The sequence below is a fragment of the Passer montanus genome, unplaced genomic scaffold, assembly GCF_014805655.1.
Source record: "Passer montanus isolate IOZ18808 unplaced genomic scaffold, ASM1480565v1 scaffold65, whole genome shotgun sequence".
Lineage (NCBI taxonomy): Eukaryota > Metazoa > Chordata > Aves > Passeriformes > Passeridae > Passer > Passer montanus.
This window is the reverse complement of record NW_024371593.1, coordinates 3,266,365-3,283,197: the sequence shown is the minus strand read 5'-3', so window position 1 is coordinate 3,283,197 and position 16,833 is coordinate 3,266,365. Positions and strand designations below refer to the sequence as shown.

Genomic DNA, 16,833 nt, shown 5'->3' with positions numbered 1-16,833 from the left:
GTTGATATTCTCTACTTTTAGTCTTCATTCTCCTCACCTCTTGCTTTTGTGGCTGGCTTTGGTTTGATGCCTTGAATTGCGTGAGTCAGTTTAAAAGATGCTAAGATATAAGTTTTTCAAATGAGGTGTAACATTCAGGTCTGATCCTGCATTCTCCTAAAGCAGTATATGGCTAAATTAGCTCTTGTTACTTAAGGCTGCAGCAGCCACGCTTTATAAAATGTTCACTACCTTGCTAGTTTCATCCTGTGACATTTAGTATTTCAAGTATCAGAAAAGATTTTGCAAAGCTTCAGTGTTACTTGTGCAAGCCCGTGGTTTACATGTTTACTCTGTTTACTTCTGTTGAGGAACTCTACATTGCTTATAACAACATCTCTGACCTGAGCCAGCTGACCTGGCTGGATCACCTGGAGGTTTTGGACCTGGAAGGGAACAATATTGAGGACATCAACCAGGTGCAGTACCTGCGACTTTGTTGCAAGCTAAGCCACCTGACAGTGGAGGGCAACCTTATTTGCCTGAAGCCAAATGCAGAATCTGCAGAGGTGAGGACTTGGTTTGCATATATTGTGTTATTTTTTTGTCTGTACTTTTTAGCTGTGAGTTGGAAATAAGAAATGTTTCTGCATCTTCCTATTGCATCATTCTCAGTGATGTTTATTCTGACATGGGATTCATTTCCCACCTTTAATTTCTGTTGGTTTTGTGGTCTCCAAGCCACAAGTGAAATACAAGATTGCTAGTAAAGACTCAGGCCTGTTTCCCAGCAATATGAGGAAAAGCTTCTTCTCTTGGAGTATGAGCACTGGAACAGGTGTCCCAGAGAGACTGTGGAGTCTCCTCCCCTGGAGATACTCAAAACCCATCTGGATTTGATCCTATGCAGCTTGCTCCAGGTGAACCTGCTTTAGCAGAGGGACTGGACTGGGTGATCTTAAGAAGTCATTTCCCACCCCAGCCATTCAGTGATTCTGTGGTGAGATACCAGTTTTTGAGGGTTTTGCATTTCTTTTGGAGGCTCTCCAGTCCAAAAGAAAGTTCTCCAATGCCACCATGCTCAGATGTTAAGCCCTCAGAAAAATAGTGCTTGAGGTAACTAGGACAAGCTATAATGTTGGAACTGCTTGTTACCCTTTCCCCTGAAAGCTTAAAATCAAATGACCAAAAAGACCTTCAGAAAAAGCTGAAGATGCAAAATAGAGTGATTCACCTATTACATACTGAAATGATGAAATAGTTTCTGCTGAGGTATTTTGTTGAAGGCATGAAAGAGCCTCTGTGTCACAAAGATGAGAACATAGTAGTACGTGATCTGATTTGGGTTTCAGGGCACCCAACAAGCAAAGCAAGGGAGATCTAATTCTACATGAACAGCCTCAGAGCTGTATTACTCTCTTTGACTTTCTCCTCCTTCATAAAGAGCATTCTTGGGATATTAAAACACCAACATATTGCCATCCAGGTCTTTTGGAAGGTCTGTGGACACACACAGAGTTATGAAAAACACAGGTCTCAATAAGGATGGTGCAATTTCCAATGGCACCATAAACAGCTGATAATGCAGGTCCAAAATCAGAGCTGATGCTGTTATCCCACTGTGACATATTCCATAGCTTTTCTGTGTATTTTAAAGAAGTTATGCTGATGCTGTTAATTTGCCTAAAAGGTTGGGTTTGATATTTTTCCTGGACTTAGACTTGAAAACAGGTGCTAACACTAAAACTCAATCATGCAATAGAGATATATTTTAAATCTTGGCACTTCTTAAATAAATTAGTTAATAGCATTTTTCAGATGTAATTGTTCAGTAAAAGGGGCCATGGAAGGTAGCTCTTTAGCTTTCATACTTTTCCTCTCTGGCATTCAAAAGAAAATATTATATACTTTCCTTTCTAGTTTAAACTGGTGGAATTATCCTTAAGGGATCACACTGTAACTGCTTGTAACCAAAATGATTTCTCCATTTTGGAACATTTCTCCCTTATGGAATATGCAATCATGAGAGGAAAAACATATTCCTGCAGTAAGGAAGCACTGCCTGCTTGTGATGGACAAGGCATGCCTGCTTACTCTTTCTACTCCCATGGAGATAAATACAGCTACTGACACTTCATATCATAGCTTCCTACCATGGAAATGCTGCAGTGTATCCCAACAGCACAGAAGGTCTGATTCTACTCCCTTGTCATTCCTGCTCAGTGAAAGTGGGAGTTTTGGAGGATTTGGCATCTTCAGTCATTAAGTGTACTTGTAATGGAGAAATGCCAGATTTCCCTTGGCTTGTTCAGGTGAAATGAGTCCTTGGGGTGCTCTGCATGTTGCCCTGTAATGGAAGTACAAAGAGCAGTGGTATGTGGTGCTGGGCCCTCCTGCTCTTCCCCATGCAGAATGGCTGTCTCTGCTCCTGTGCAAGCAAGTGCTAAGGTCTGATCAGAGAGAGAGATGCTTCTGCCCAAATTACAGTACAAAACTTATGCCAAAGTCAGTAATACAGTTTTATTTAACAGTAAATGCAAGGTAGAGAAATAAAAATAAATAGAAAACCGAGGAGAGAGAAGAATACTGTCACCACTCATGGATGCAGTGGCATCCCTGTTGATCATTCTTCAGCCTGGATTTCTTGGTGGTAGGGTCCCAACGTCATTCAAAACATTTCATTCTTTACAAATTTTTGGCAAACAAAGGAATTAAGCATTCATTGGCTACGTGGTTCTCTTATGCTGTTGGTTAAATGATTGGCTCTTTTGTCTAATGCTAATTGGTCCACATCCTTAGTCTTTCTCTTGAGCCAATGATCATGATGTTCCCCTGTCAAAATTACCTTTTAGCCAGTGGGAACTGATTTCAGTAGAGCTGCTGATTTGTCTTTCCTTGTGGCCTGTAAATTCTGCTTTTTTTTTTTGTTTCCGGTATCAGTGATACAGTCTTCCCCAATTTGTTAACCTCCTTTTCAGTAGAGCTGCTGATTTGTCTTTCCTTGTGGCCTGTAAATTCTGCATTTTTTTTTGTTTCCAGTATCAGTGATACATTCTTCCCCGATTTGTTAACCTCCCGCTAAGCGTGAGATAGCACCCAGACAATAGTACCATTTATCTTATCTACAGTCCCAGTTCCAGGTATCCACAGAGGAATATCTGGGGGGACTTAAAGTGGTCATTGGTGCTTGCAGATGCAAATTTGTTCCCGGAATCAGCACAATGGTGTATTTCACACTGAGCTGTAGCAGAGGCAGACTGTGAATTCGCTGTAGTCTCCCACCCGGTGTTGGGTGGAACACATCTTCTGTGTTGGGAAGATGCTTTGCTCTTAGGTGGTCACAAAATGGGGCCTGCCCTTCACTGCTGAGAACTTCTCCATGGACTTTGTTGCTTTCTTGATTTCAATGGATATTTGCATATTTTTTCATGTATAGAAAAGCCATTTAGAAAAGAGTATATGTGGGCTTACTTTGGTGTGCCCTTGATGGCCAACTCTAATTCCTCAAGCTCCTTCTTGTAGTCTGGCCCTTGCTAAAGGTCTGTAAAAGCTCCCCTATTTATTTACTTTTAATCTACAGAATGGTCCAGCTAAATTTACTGCTCTTTCTTCAGATGGCCTGTTTGCTCCCTGTAATTTGATTTTCAGATGAGCTCATCTTCCCCTGTTATCTAAACCAAGAGCAACAACTTGATGATACATTCTGCAGCCTCTGTAGCTGTATATGTAACATGAGCGTAACATGATTCTTCTCTCCAACAGGACATGGCTGGCAATTGGCTGTAGCTGAGAATGGTTGACTCGATTTCTAAATTAAGATTAAAGACATTGTTTGAGAAAATTAGTGTCTGCCTCTTAACACCAACTAACATATTTTATCTGGTGAGTTCCCTCTGTCAACGTCAGTGCTGCATCATGCAGAGAGAGGGAGCATCCAAGCAGCCAAGCCCCACAGAAAGATTTCTGTTTATGACCACTCTGTATTGAATGAGGACTTGGCTTTGAGAGGGTTTCTAATATTTCATGCAATGTCCTGAAAAGCATAAGATTTGCCTGGGTGAAGCAATTGATTGATTGATGGGTAGCTGTCCATTTGTATTCTGCCACTATCAGTGCACTCTTGCCTTATACTTTTTTTACTGTATGCCTAAAAACACAGTCTATGGAAGTTCTCTTTCTTTCTCCATCAGCAGGTATAGCAACACTCATGACATGTTTTTAAGCCTTTCTATCACCTGAGTATTGAGGCAAACACCAGGGAATCTCAAAAGCAGTGAGACAGATTGGCTGAATGCTGAGGGAGCCCAGGCTTTCTGTGAGCATCAGTGGCCTTCTGTGCTTTTGCACATTACACATAATGTAACAAAGACAAATGGCAAAGCCATCAGTGGGTAAACAGCAAAGGAGCCTTTGGGTGAAGGCTGTGTCTTTGCAGTCCTCAGGACATTTTTATGATCAATTCAAGTAGAAATTATATGAGGACCATATTGTATGGCAGTCATAGAGACTGAACAGTATTGTGTTACTGGAAGTCCACAGACTGTTGAATAAACTGACCCTTTTCTCAATTTCTCCAGGACCCAGACTATAATTACAGAGCAGAAGTAAAAAAACTCATTCCCCACCTGAAGTATTTGGATGGAATACCAGCAAGCCAGACTACTCTCCTTCCTTCCAAGAAGATGCATGAAGATTCTCTAATCATCAAGGAATCCATCAAGGAAGGTGGTTTAGCCAAAGACATTTCATCATTGGGTATGACAGACTTCCTGTTGGGGTTCATTTTTCAAGTTATGATGTGTAAAAAAAGAAAGATGAAGAGCAAGGTGACCTCTTTTAGTGAAGGGACAAAGGATGTTGTTTTCTTCACCTGGGAAGTAAGAAAGCTGGAATTCAGCAGATAAGAGTGCAGATTTAAATGGAAATTGTCCTAAGCTGGGCATCAAGATCAAAAATGCAGACAACTTCTAGAGCATCAAGCAAATATAGCAGTAGCTGGGAGTCTGTACTTAGGGCTTGTTCTGCATGATGGGAAGAAGCAAAGCTTGGACAGGAATGTTTCAACAACAACTGTTCACAGCTCTTTCCATGGTAACAGTCAATCCCATGTAGCATGGATGTGGTAGGATTTCCTATTCCAGTTTAATAATAGGAAAGGCAATCTGGTTTCCACCCTTCAGTGGCAGCAACATCCCAGGAAGATTGGTCATGTAAGAAATCTGTTCCACTTTCTTTGTTATTAGATTAAGTTCATTACATTCATTAGTAGAGAATAAATGGTTTGAAAGTAAATCTGTTGTCCCCTTGCCTGCAGCCTTGGTAATAGTTCAGATGTCCATGCTTTTACGTGTCATGCTACATGCACTTTATCACATACTATTAAATATTGCAAAGTATTTCCTATAACTGCTCATGTTGCTTCCCATTAGTGTGGGCAATGCAGTTTGCTTCCCAACCCCCTCCCCAGTTGTGGTTTGCCTGCCAACTGTACTCCATTAAAAATTTAGTTTGTTTTGGAATAAGTACATACATTTGTCATTTATTGAATCCCTATGGGTCCAAATCATTAGTTGTAACAGTAGTCATGGTAGGGAAAAAAATCCATTAAAATCTGATCCCTCAGTGATTGTGCTTTGGCAACATCACCTGAGGTTCAGAAAACTAGTTAACAAAGTTTGCTGACAGAAGCAGTAGGAGTAGAGCACAAAATTGTGAATTCATGTAATTTCCTGGTGTAACCAGACTTATATTCTTGCTGGCAGCTCTAAACCAGTAAGATCATATGGTCAGGTTCAGACATCCCAGTACTTTTTTCTTTCCAGTAGCAATGTTTATTTGGGTACTTTTCACATGGAGTGTGTTTCATGGGTTCATATTAACAGCTGTGCCCAAGATACATTAAAGGTCCCTAACACTCAACTCTTAAGGAAATGGCCATATTATCACAGAGCTGATGCCTCACTTTGGAGATCCTCAACACTTTAAAAAACACATTATTCATCTGGGCACTGGAATGAAATTCTCTCTCCCATGGGTTGCTGGCTGCATATGCTGCTCTTAGAGCTGTGCTGTGCTCCCAGGACAGCCAGCATTTGGGCAGGTAACAGGACTGTCTGCCTTTTTGTATAACCCTTCCTGTCCTGTAGCATTACAAAAGCAGTTTTCACCTTTCTTTCTGTGGTAGAGAGCTATCTGTCTCTGAGGCAGTACTGGCCAAATCTATCACTGCCATTCCCAGATTTCTGTAACTCCTGGTATAGTTTCCCCTGTTTGACTGGTTGCTCTGGTAAGGTGTCATCACCATCTGCATTGTTCCAGGGCATTTAAGCAATGTATTTTAGGACTGGGGCCTGGGCTGTGCCTGCAGCAAGTCTGGAATGGTTCCCCTGTGAGCAGGTGGGCAGCAAATGAGAGGCAGCTTACAGTTATCCTGGACTTGCAGGCAGGGAAAGTAGCAGAGCCCTGGATTGTCCAGGCTCCCCTGTGGGGCAGCCAGGGGTGGGTGGTGAGCACAGAGCAGTTCCTGACCCATAACCCCAGCAGTTTGTCTTTGGTGCCCAGGAGCAGAAGGGTGGGAAGGGATATCAGTTTAGTTGGGGATCCCCAGATTCTGCCACCACTGTGCAGCACTGGAAGACCTCTTTCCTTCAGCTGGACCCATTCCAGCATGTTTCTTGTAGCTGCAGTTACATATTTTTCTGTCCTCTATAGCTCCAGGTGTGCAGCAGCAGTCACCATATTGGCAAGGTACAGTGATGGTGTGGTTTGAAGCCTTGCATAACTGTGCTTACACTAATGAAATCTCTCTTCTAGATCCGTATCTTGGGGAAGTAGCAAAGCAGTCTGGATGCAGCCCAAAACCCCCAACAACTTCCAGACCTGGAAATGCACAGTGTTCTGCTAATGTAGGGATTTGTAGTGATGCCAGCCTCTTGGCCGGTGGCTGTCCTCTTCCAGATCCCACTGTTTTTCCTGATAAGCTGTTCACAAAAGATGACTCCAGTGATTTGACACATGGTAATGTATGTTTTTTTTAATCCTGTTCTTTCCCACACCTCCACCTCCTTCTGAATGTTATTACTGATGAAAGCCAGGGTGCTTTGAATACCACCCACCCATGCCACTGCTAATCAGGTTTAGCATATGCTGTCTTCCACGAGACTCACCTGCTGTAGTGTAGGCTTTCCTTTCTTTCCCTGCAGCAGAAGGTGCGAGTCACCTGGGCTGCCCACTCCTCATCCCCCCACCATGCACCATGTGCTGCTGTCCCTTTTCACAGCCCATACCAGCTGTCCTGCTTAAATAACATCAGGCCATGGCAAGGTTCAGCCACGGGAATGTGGTCCAAGGTAGTTCTCTAGAGAGGTGTGGTGGTGTGCATTCACTCCCCACTGCATCACGGGCTCGGACTGTGTGTCCTGCAGTCTCACACTGCCACAGCATCACTGCTGGCAATGAACACTTGGGTTTGGGTTTCCAGAGGTTGGTCCCTCAGCAAGAGGAGGCCGTTCCTTGACTTCACTTCCTGATCTACAAGCTAGCCCAAAACACAGGTCTACCACTGCCCTTCTTGCCCTAGTCACTTTGAAGTACCACCCATCCTTCCCTGACTCCTGGAAACACCGTGACAGTGTAACTGCACCAGCCCACAGACTGCAGATTACATAGGAAGATGGCATTTGTTTCCAGGCATTGTGAGCTGCTTTTCTCAGATGCCAGTCTCTCCTCAGTTCCCTGCCTGTGGGTAGGACCCAGGATGATGGATTAGACAAAGCAATGCAGAGTCAACACCTGAGTGCACATTTGGAAATGTACATGGAAACCAAGTAGAGCTTGTCAGGGAATGAGACCGTAATTTTACACATACTTTCAGGCAGCTAACACTACTGATAGAGACAGTTTCACCCAATGTTCACTGCTTCTTCTGACCCTTTGTTGCCTTATCTCTTGTTGGCTTGATTTTGATCAAGATCCAGCTGAAAAATAATCCAGCAGAACAAACAAAAAAAGAATACCAAAAATAATCTTTTTTAAAAATCTGAATTTGTTCCCTGATCTGACCGACCACGTGTCCACACAAATATTTGCACCAGCACAACTAAGGAGGCAGGGCAGGAGTAGAAGGAGACAGATTCTGGTGGAAGCAGAGAAACTGCCTCTTAGCAGCAGTGTCAGGCCATGCCAGCTGACACTGTGAACCTACACCATGAAATATTACAACTTCCTGTCTATGGGAAATTATATTGGCTGTCTTCAACAACAGCACCATTTGTTAAATGCTGGAGTAAAATGTTTTCTATTCTCCTGTTTTTCTTAGGACTCCGTCAAGTCATATGTGGGAACCCTGCCAAGGCCCTCCATGTGAGGAGGCAAAAGCTAGGTGTATGTTTGTCTTGTATACTTCATATTCCTGCATGGTGACCCCCATAACTCCTGGGATAAACTGAACTCCCACTGAGGCTTGTAGCAGCCCGCTCTCTTCTGTAGCCCAAGAAGCCCCAAGATGCAGTTTCCTTTGAGGAGGACAGGGTGTCCCCTGCCATGATGTTGCACATGCCCACGTGTTAGGAGCAGTGGACCATCAGCTGCAAGGGAGCACGTGAAAGCCACATATCAGCTGCTAGGGGCAGACTTCCCATCCTCCTGCAATGACCAAAGTACAGGATTGCAAAATTTGATAGTATTTCTAGAACAGCTATAAAGAAAAAGACTTTTTTCAGTAGTGTTTGTTTGATGTTAGTGTAAACAGTCAGCCTGCTAATACTGCAAGGTCGCTCCTACTGGCTAAACAAACACAAAGCCAAAATTTGTTCCTCTTGGCAGTGGGGTGGTGCCCCTACCCTGTGGGTCAGCCTGCTCATTTTGGCAGTTATTCAGTGAGAGGATACCCATGTGTGTAAAAGGGAGCAGCCAGGCTTGTCATGGTCAGCTTTTGTTGGCCCTGAGGTTCAACACATCACAGCTACATGTGAGTGGATTTAAACAGGCTGGGGTAAATCAGGGAGCTGCACAGGACACAGACTTAATGCTCACAACAGATGTTAAAGAACTGCAGGGAAATATTTGTACTGCCCATGTCTTTCTGCTACCACAGCCTCAGCATAGGAAGCTTTTCTGAAACAAATTTGAACATTTTAGTGAATTATTGTGTGCTAAGAACTGAGATGTGGAATTGAACTGTGGTCATATATTGAGTGATGCAGTTTCTGTGGTACTGGTCTTAATATGCTTATTGGTTTAGGTGCTATAGGCTTATATCCAGTGAAATATAAATCAACAATTTTGTCACTGCTACCCTGGGTTTCTTAGGCTGTAATAATACATGACTGGGGAATGGGGCTTCTTAAAACTGAGGAGTTAGAAAATTATGAGGGATTATCTAAAAATTCAGAAACAACAGTGGGCTTTGATGTATTCTAAAATCCACATCTAGAAATGGAGCTGGGAAGAGTTCCCAGGGATATCTAGATAACTTCTGCCATTTCCACAGCCACCTGCTGTGAGCCCTTTGAAACCGTCTGGTCTGATGACAGAAAACCTCTGTGGCTCTGGAGGAGGAAGAGATCTGCACCAGGAAAAGGTGTCCTCTGACCTGGGAGCATGGACGGAGCAGCACAAGGGGTGAGACCGCCGGGGAAATGTTGCCATGCAATAAAATGGGCTTTCATTTTCTGCTGCAAAAATAAAATCAGCGCTTTGGCCACCTGGTGGTGGTTTGGAGGGATGGTCTCGGCCTCCTGCCTTCCTGTCCCTGCTTTGGGCAGCAGTCCTCCTGCCCGGAGCATCTGCGGGATGGAAGGAGGAAGAATCCTCTTCCTTCTCACTGGAGCACAGGCAGGATGGGCTCACTCCCTTAGCAAGAGCAAAGAAATGACTTTTCATAACTGGTGAGCTGTTCTTGGCCCTGGCAGTGTCTAGTAAAAGAGCTGAAAGGGGATGAGCTTTTCTGCAAGCAGCGCATTGGCCTAAGCAAACAAAAGGCTGAAAGACAAATACCGCCTTGCTGAGATCCCATAGATCTCACAGACAGGTAATGGTTATTTTGGAAGTAAAAATGGTTTTATTCCTCTGAGCTTACTTCACTGGGTAGTATTTTAAATCTGCCCCACTTCACCTGATTAACTTTAAGATGCTTGAGATAATCAGACACAGGCATCTTAGGTGGCTGATCCAATTAAAATGATTTTTCATATCTCCTGGAAGATATGAAGTAACAGTGGGTAACTAAATCCACTGCCAGGGTGTTTGCCTGAGTGGCTGCATTTGACCAGCTGCATAAACACACTCAAAAGCTAATTAAAGGTGTGATACTTGATGTTGTCCAGGTGCCTGCAAACAGGTCAGCAAGAACCAGCCAGCCAAGTACTGAAGGTGAATAAAGGCGAAGACTGGGGCCTGTGGAGCCTGGCTGACAGCTTAGAAAATGAGTTGAGGGAGGCCTGTGATGAGGACCTCATTGAAAGGATTTCACTTGACCCTTCTTCCCACTCCTCCTCAGGTACTGGACCTAAGCCCCTGGGAGAGGGTTGGCACTGGGCCAAACACGTGCTGTTTGTAGATAGGTGCATGGGTAACCCAGTGTTTTATGGGATCTGGCATCTGTGCAGATGCAGCAATTGGAAAATGCCATTGCAGAGCCAGACCCGAAGCAATCCATTCCAGTTTTTAAGCAGGATGTTGTGGCCAGCTGTGTTGACCATCGGTTGATATATTTCAGCATGAATATGTGGAATTAAGAGGAGCAAAGGTGATTTCACACTAGCTTAGCATCACGTGTAGTAGAAGAACAGGTCTCTGTCTTTTACCTCATGTCATTAATTTATGACAGTGCCAGGTGAGTCTAAAATATTGTCATTCCTACTGAGCGGTATTTGAACCCAGTTGGCACTGATGTAAATAATGACTGAGCTAATGATTAAGGTTGAACTGAGCAACTGGGAATTCTGGAAAGATATGCAACCAAAAGGATGCATTCAATAAAAGGTTTAAAAATGGAACATGCTCTTCTACTTAGGAATAAAGCCAAAGGCTTCTCTGAAATTGCATTTATGTGAATGAAAGCAGAATTCCCACTCTTCACTACTTGTTGAATAATGTCTTTAAGAATATTAAAAACCTCAATAATGGTTATTCCAAACATATATCAAATAGAGGACCATATATAATTACAACTTCCATATTTTTTTCTATTGTTAATAAAAACAACTCTTTTTTTTTCTCCATAAGTAAAACCATGTGAGTTTTCATTTTACATTTCTTTTAAGGGCAAAAATGGATCTACTAAAATTTATGAAAATACAGTATATTTTGAAAAAAACCCTGGAAATACCATTAAATTATTCAAAGCCTCTATGTGTATTAACGGTACTGTAAACAGTATCTCCCTAACAAGAATAAAAGCTGTTTGGAAAAATCTAAAGGAATGGCCTATTGGCCAGTGGCCACAGAAGTCTTGGATTATGATCTCATTGTCTCAATCTTAGATTTAATCTGATATTTTTCAGATTTTATATGATTTCTTTACATTAAGTATGATGGTCTCATCATCCTTCTAGATTGACAAGACAATGTCACAAACATCTCACAGGATACCAGTGTCATGCCCTATAGCACTGTGAAAGTGAATGATTTGGCATAGAGCTATCCATCTTCTAACTAAATCTGCTGGATGATGATGGAGTGGTTTGAAATCTAGAATTGTCTAAGGTGGTGGGGTGATTGACCAGGATCCTAATGACACTCAGAAGTGTGTCCAGTCCAGTGTGAGTTTCTCACAGAATAATTTGTTGCTGGAAGCGATTCTTCTGACCAGAAAAGGACAAGTCATCTGAGCAAAGCCATTCTTACATAAAAATGTTTGCAGCATCAGATCCATATAAACTGCATTTTTTGGAAGGCATTGAATGTTATTTCAGGCTCTTGAGTCAGACATACCAGTCTCTCTGAGTGGCTCTACTTAAAAACAAATATGAAGTTTAGACATTTTAAAAGCTTATCGTATGATACAAACTGTTCCATGAAAACTTTTTATCAGCTTCACCTCGGCAGTAAAATACATCCCCATCAAATGGGAGCCACAGAGATGAACTTTCTGGGCCTGAGTTTTGGTGGCACATTCTTTAGATTATGTTCCTGCCCTGGACCCTGCGCATCAGGCACTTAGGTATTGTTGGTTCTTTTAATAGACAAGAGCAATTGGATCCCTGCTATTTATAGAATGGTTGGTTCTTTCAATAGACAAGAGCAATCAGATCCCTGCTATATTTAGAATGGTTCTAAGCATGTGTGCATGCTGGTTATATTTATAAGTCAGCAACAAGTTTTTTCTTCTCCCTGTGTGGTACATATTGCATGGAGAGAATTACACGGCTGAAACACAAACAGCCAGAAAGTAGCCCTGCATGCAGTGCAATATTTTCCATAGCAGTCAGGCCCTTATTATGAGATTCCATGATCTCTGCCTCTGAATTAAAAAGTTGATCCACTCATCTGTGATGATTCCTCTGCCTTGCACTTCGGATCACTGGAAGGAGTCCTGAGGTATTTAGAACAAGTCAGTGCAAACACTGGCAGGGAATGATGCAGGTGTGATCCTGCCTGAGAACAGGAGGGCAGGTGAGCTCGTGTGTGCCCCATGAGCTCTGCCAGTGAGCTGCTCCACGCCTGGCACATCACCAGCAGTGCTGGCAGGGAGGCTGACAGTGAACCAAACCGACTGTCAGAGGAAACAATTCAACATGTCCAACATCACGACACATCTGCCCACCCAGCTCCATCACACAGCATCTCCAAAAACTTTCACTCCCTGGGTTAGTCATGTAGCAGTCAGATGGACTGGTAAATCACTGCACTTTCCACTCTGTTTCAGGTTCATCACAGGCTCAGGAGGGTGCAGTGTTCTCCAACACAAAACGTTATCTAATTCCATCCCCTCCAAAAAACCCTTCACCTGCCTCTGCAGTGGATGTTGCAGCAAGACCCTGGAAAACAAGGAACCACAGGAGTATAAAAATACCCAGCCTAGAGGAGAACAGACAGTGTACACAGAAATGCCAGTCCAAAGCTCATCAAGAGAATTCAGCCCAGCCTCAGGACAAAGAGCCCACTCTCCTGGGCCTGCACAGCACAGTGGCTGCCTCTGGATCCCAAGGGCAGCGCCAGCCTGTGGGCTGCACCAGCCAGCCAAGGCTCATTCCAGCAGCTGTTAGGTTACCAAGGATCAGGTATGTGCACTGGAATGCATCTAGGGGAGGGACTTCATGGCAGACAAAGGCAGATTTCTCTGTTGTTTCTGGGGTCTCCTGCTTCTTCTGTAAAAAGAATTCCTTTTATTTGTGCTGACATTTACCTTTGACTGTCTAAAGCTAATGAAACATTTTTCCATGTTCCTTATAGCTTGAGTATTGTAAATTTTGTATTTTCTTGAATAATAGCCCAGAATTTTGCTGTGTTCTTACTGCTCCATTCTCATGTTCCCCACCCAGAGCCAATGCTGTGTCAATTGCAAAGATCTTGTGGCACTTGTTCAAAACTCTCCTCCAGTGCACTCCAGGAAGGGTTCCTGACATCCCACTTGGGTTTTTTCCCTGACACAAATTCATGTTAGAATGAGCTCTGGAAAATAAAGTAGTCATTAAAGAAGTGTCACATGCACCAAAACATGTTTATTTCTGAACCTGTTTGCTGTAAATTGAGCATCATGTTGTTGCTTCTTTTAAGAAATACAACAGGGAACTTGTGACATGACAGCTTGGGTTTGAATTGCTGTAGTCACTTTGGAGTCAGCACAGGCAGAGAGCATGTGCCTTGTGAGGAAAGCTCATGTCCCTGGGGCTTCTCCCAGGCCTGGCAGCTTTTGGTTCAGTTTTCAGAGCTGCTGAGGAGAATGCAGGAATTCAAATCCACAGTGCAGCCTCACCACAATGTTTTCCTCTTTTTCTCAGGCCCATCATGGATGAGAGCTCTTCTGAAGAGATCAACCACCAGCATCCAGCTGCCTGCTCATCCACAAAGGCCTCGCAGAGGTTTAGGCCAATGAATTCTGCTTGGCCCCTGACTGCCAGGTCCATTCTGCAGTCATTGCCACACAAATCCACTGCCACAAAAACATCTCAGAACAGAAGTCCTCAGTCCTAGAAGGTACCCAGTTGCCAGCATGTGTTGGAGCCATGTACACAGTGCAGCCATGAAGGATCAATGCTATCTTGCAGCTTCTTCTGCAAGCTAAACACAGAGCAGTTCAAACAATTAATGTGATTTGCCTCAATTCAGGATACAGCTGCTCCAGAAATATTTTAAGAGCAACCACTGATCAACCAATGAGCTAATGAACGTCTTATTACAGAAAAATGTGGTTATTTTTGCAACCTATACACACTAAAACAGAACAAATCCTATCATACTTCCCCTCATCCACACCATGCCCAGCTCTGTGAGTCAGGCAGGGACACCAAACAAAGCAGAGCATGGAGCCTGCAGTCTGTGGAGCAGGCTGGAGGAGGTGACCTACCAGCAGCCAGCAATGTGTCTTTGGCAGTCCTGGATGTTAAACATGTGAGGGCTAAAACCAAGGGCTTGAGAGGAAGTGCTGGCCAGAGCAGGTTCTGAGGGAGGGGTGTGTTGCCTGAGGAAAAGCCCAGAAAGGCTGGATGGTTTGAGAGTTTATGCCCTCACAGGAGCTCACCCTATTCACAGGCATTGGAGGTTCTTGTAGGATGCATTGCTACGGGAGCAAATGCTGAACAAGTGGCTTATCCCAATATTAACATGTTTGTTTGCTCCATAGCTACATGGAAGGATTTGTCTCACTTCCTCTGAATAGACATTGCATTCCAGAATTTCTCTAGCAGAGCTGACTTCTGACACCAGGTGTCAGAGCATCCTCTGCATGTGACTTTCACCTCCACCCCATTTCTAGCATTCTCAGATCAAATAGACTTTCCAATTTATTATCATTGGATAATTTCAAGTGATGATGCAGCAAAACAGGGAATTAAGGGAATAAACTCTTTTTTTTTTTTCAAGAGGGCATTTGCTCCATGTTCAGGTAAAGTCCAAACCATCTGTTTTAGTGACTGCAGTCTGTGAGATGCTGTTCCAAAAGACTGTGTCTTTTAACTTTATTGATGTTGCAGTCTGAAACCAAGCATCATCACATTTTTTCCAGTTTAAATTACTATGTTAGATTACATTTTTTAAATCAGTTTATAAAACAGTAATTACACGATGAGTTAATGAATTGGTTTATGCTTCCTTTCTGCTGGCCATCTTAACTTAGAAAAGGAGAATAGACAAATCCCTAAAACTTCCTTTTTGTCATGGTACTCCTTGCACCACTTTATCTTACAAAACAGTCTGGAGCATGAAGTGAGTTTGCCCAGTTTTGGTGTGTCCTAGCAGAAATCATCTATCAGAAATCATTTAAAACTATGTGGTAAGTGATTTTATGCAATACTATGGATGCAGGCAGCATTTCACCCAGCAACAGTGCCTGTGCCCTTAAATAGGCTTCTGAATCTGACTTTTTGCCAGTGTCACTGACGATACCATCACAGACAAAAAAAAGCTGGCCTTGTAAAAGAAAGAAGACACTGACAGCACTGACCTTTCTCTACATGCAGGGTCCTACCAGGGGGTGATGGGTAGAACTGTCTTCTCCAGACATTCAGAGCCTCCTTCTCAATCTACATCTTTCATTTCAAAGGGGTGGAGGGGAAAAAAATCAGTGGGTGTGTAAACTGGGTCTGGACATGAGCATCTGCATCTTGGTACAGATCTGGAAAGTCTCTCAAAAGCATCTGTGGGCTCATCTCACAGCAAACTCCACGAGGCTCTGTATGTGCCCAGAGCAAGAAGCTTCTCTGAGCTGGCAGAGAGGATGTGGAGAAATGCTCAGAAAAAACAGCTCTGCCCTCGTGTGTGGGAAATCTGTGCCTGAGGGCTTCATCAAAACTGTTTAACTCAGGGTTTCCTGTTGTACCTTCCCATCAGGCACCCCAGTGGTGACTCTCAGGGCTCTCTCTCAGGGCTGCAGGCTGTGTGTGACCTTCAGAACAGCCACCCCACCCCTCATTAAACAGCTCTGCCCCACTGGTGCCTGACCAAGGCAGTCACATGCTGCATGGTGCTGTGGTGTGTTCACAGGGGCAGGAGGAGGTGTCCAGTCTGCCTGTTGGCCACTGCATTAGCTGGTGGCCCATCCATCACCTCCTCAGTGCCTGTGGGTAGGGACGGATGTGTACAACAGGCTGGGTGCCATCTGCTCTCGTGTCTGTGGGGACTTAGTCCGGAGCTGAGTGGCCAGCCTGTCATGCATGGAGCAGCAGAGAGGCTTGCAAAGAGAGCAAGTTTGTCATCACAGCCCAGTCTGATGGGGCAGAAGGGCTGGTGGCCTCCTCTCTTCTCTCTGCCAGCAGTTGGTGCACCTCATTTCCCAGGGCTGCCACGCTGTTTTCTGTTGCAGTTTCCAGGACAAGGAAAATAAACAGGGCCATTGCTGTCTGGACAGCTATAACAGATCCACAGGGAAAATTATTGCCCTGGCTTAGCCTCTGCTTGTTCATCTTCCACCTTTTTCATCTAGAAAATGGAAAAGCCAGCCAGGTCTTTAATAGGCTAATTAGGAAATGTAAGGCATCATGGGCTATTTGTGAATTCAGTTCTCTTGGCCCAAAAGGGAAAAAGGGGAGTTTCATTGTGCAGGGTTTTTGTCACTGTTTCCTCTGTTAAAAATCACACATTGGTCCCTTGAATATAGACAAAGTCCTTTAATTAATGAGCTTATTCCCATCCCTGCCTCTGCAGACTCTTAATGTTTGACTCAGTAGGATCCTTGCTTCCAGTTGGATGTGACGT

At 43.7% G+C, this 16,833-nt stretch overlaps 1 protein-coding gene across 5 annotated transcripts in view; it reads left to right on the top strand.

Annotated features, from left to right (window-relative positions):
• The window catches only part of LRRC56 (leucine rich repeat containing 56), a 61,657-nt gene extending 45,201 nt beyond the window's left edge, over window positions 1-16,456 (top strand). For all 5 annotated transcript variants that reach the window (XM_039728358.1, XM_039728357.1, XM_039728361.1 and 2 more), the window contains exons 7-14: window positions 351-548; window positions 4,557-4,734; window positions 6,793-6,996; window positions 8,297-8,361; window positions 9,470-9,600; window positions 10,305-10,477; window positions 12,848-13,202; window positions 13,923-16,456. In XM_039728358.1, the coding sequence (XP_039584292.1) occupies window positions 351-548; window positions 4,557-4,734; window positions 6,793-6,996; window positions 8,297-8,361; window positions 9,470-9,600; window positions 10,305-10,477; window positions 12,848-13,202; window positions 13,923-14,115 (1,497 nt within the window). In that variant the 3' untranslated portion in view covers window positions 14,116-16,456. The remainder of the gene's footprint in view (window positions 1-350; window positions 549-4,556; window positions 4,735-6,792; window positions 6,997-8,296; window positions 8,362-9,469; window positions 9,601-10,304; window positions 10,478-12,847; window positions 13,203-13,922) is intronic.
• The last annotated feature ends 377 nt before the right edge of the window (window positions 16,457-16,833 follow it).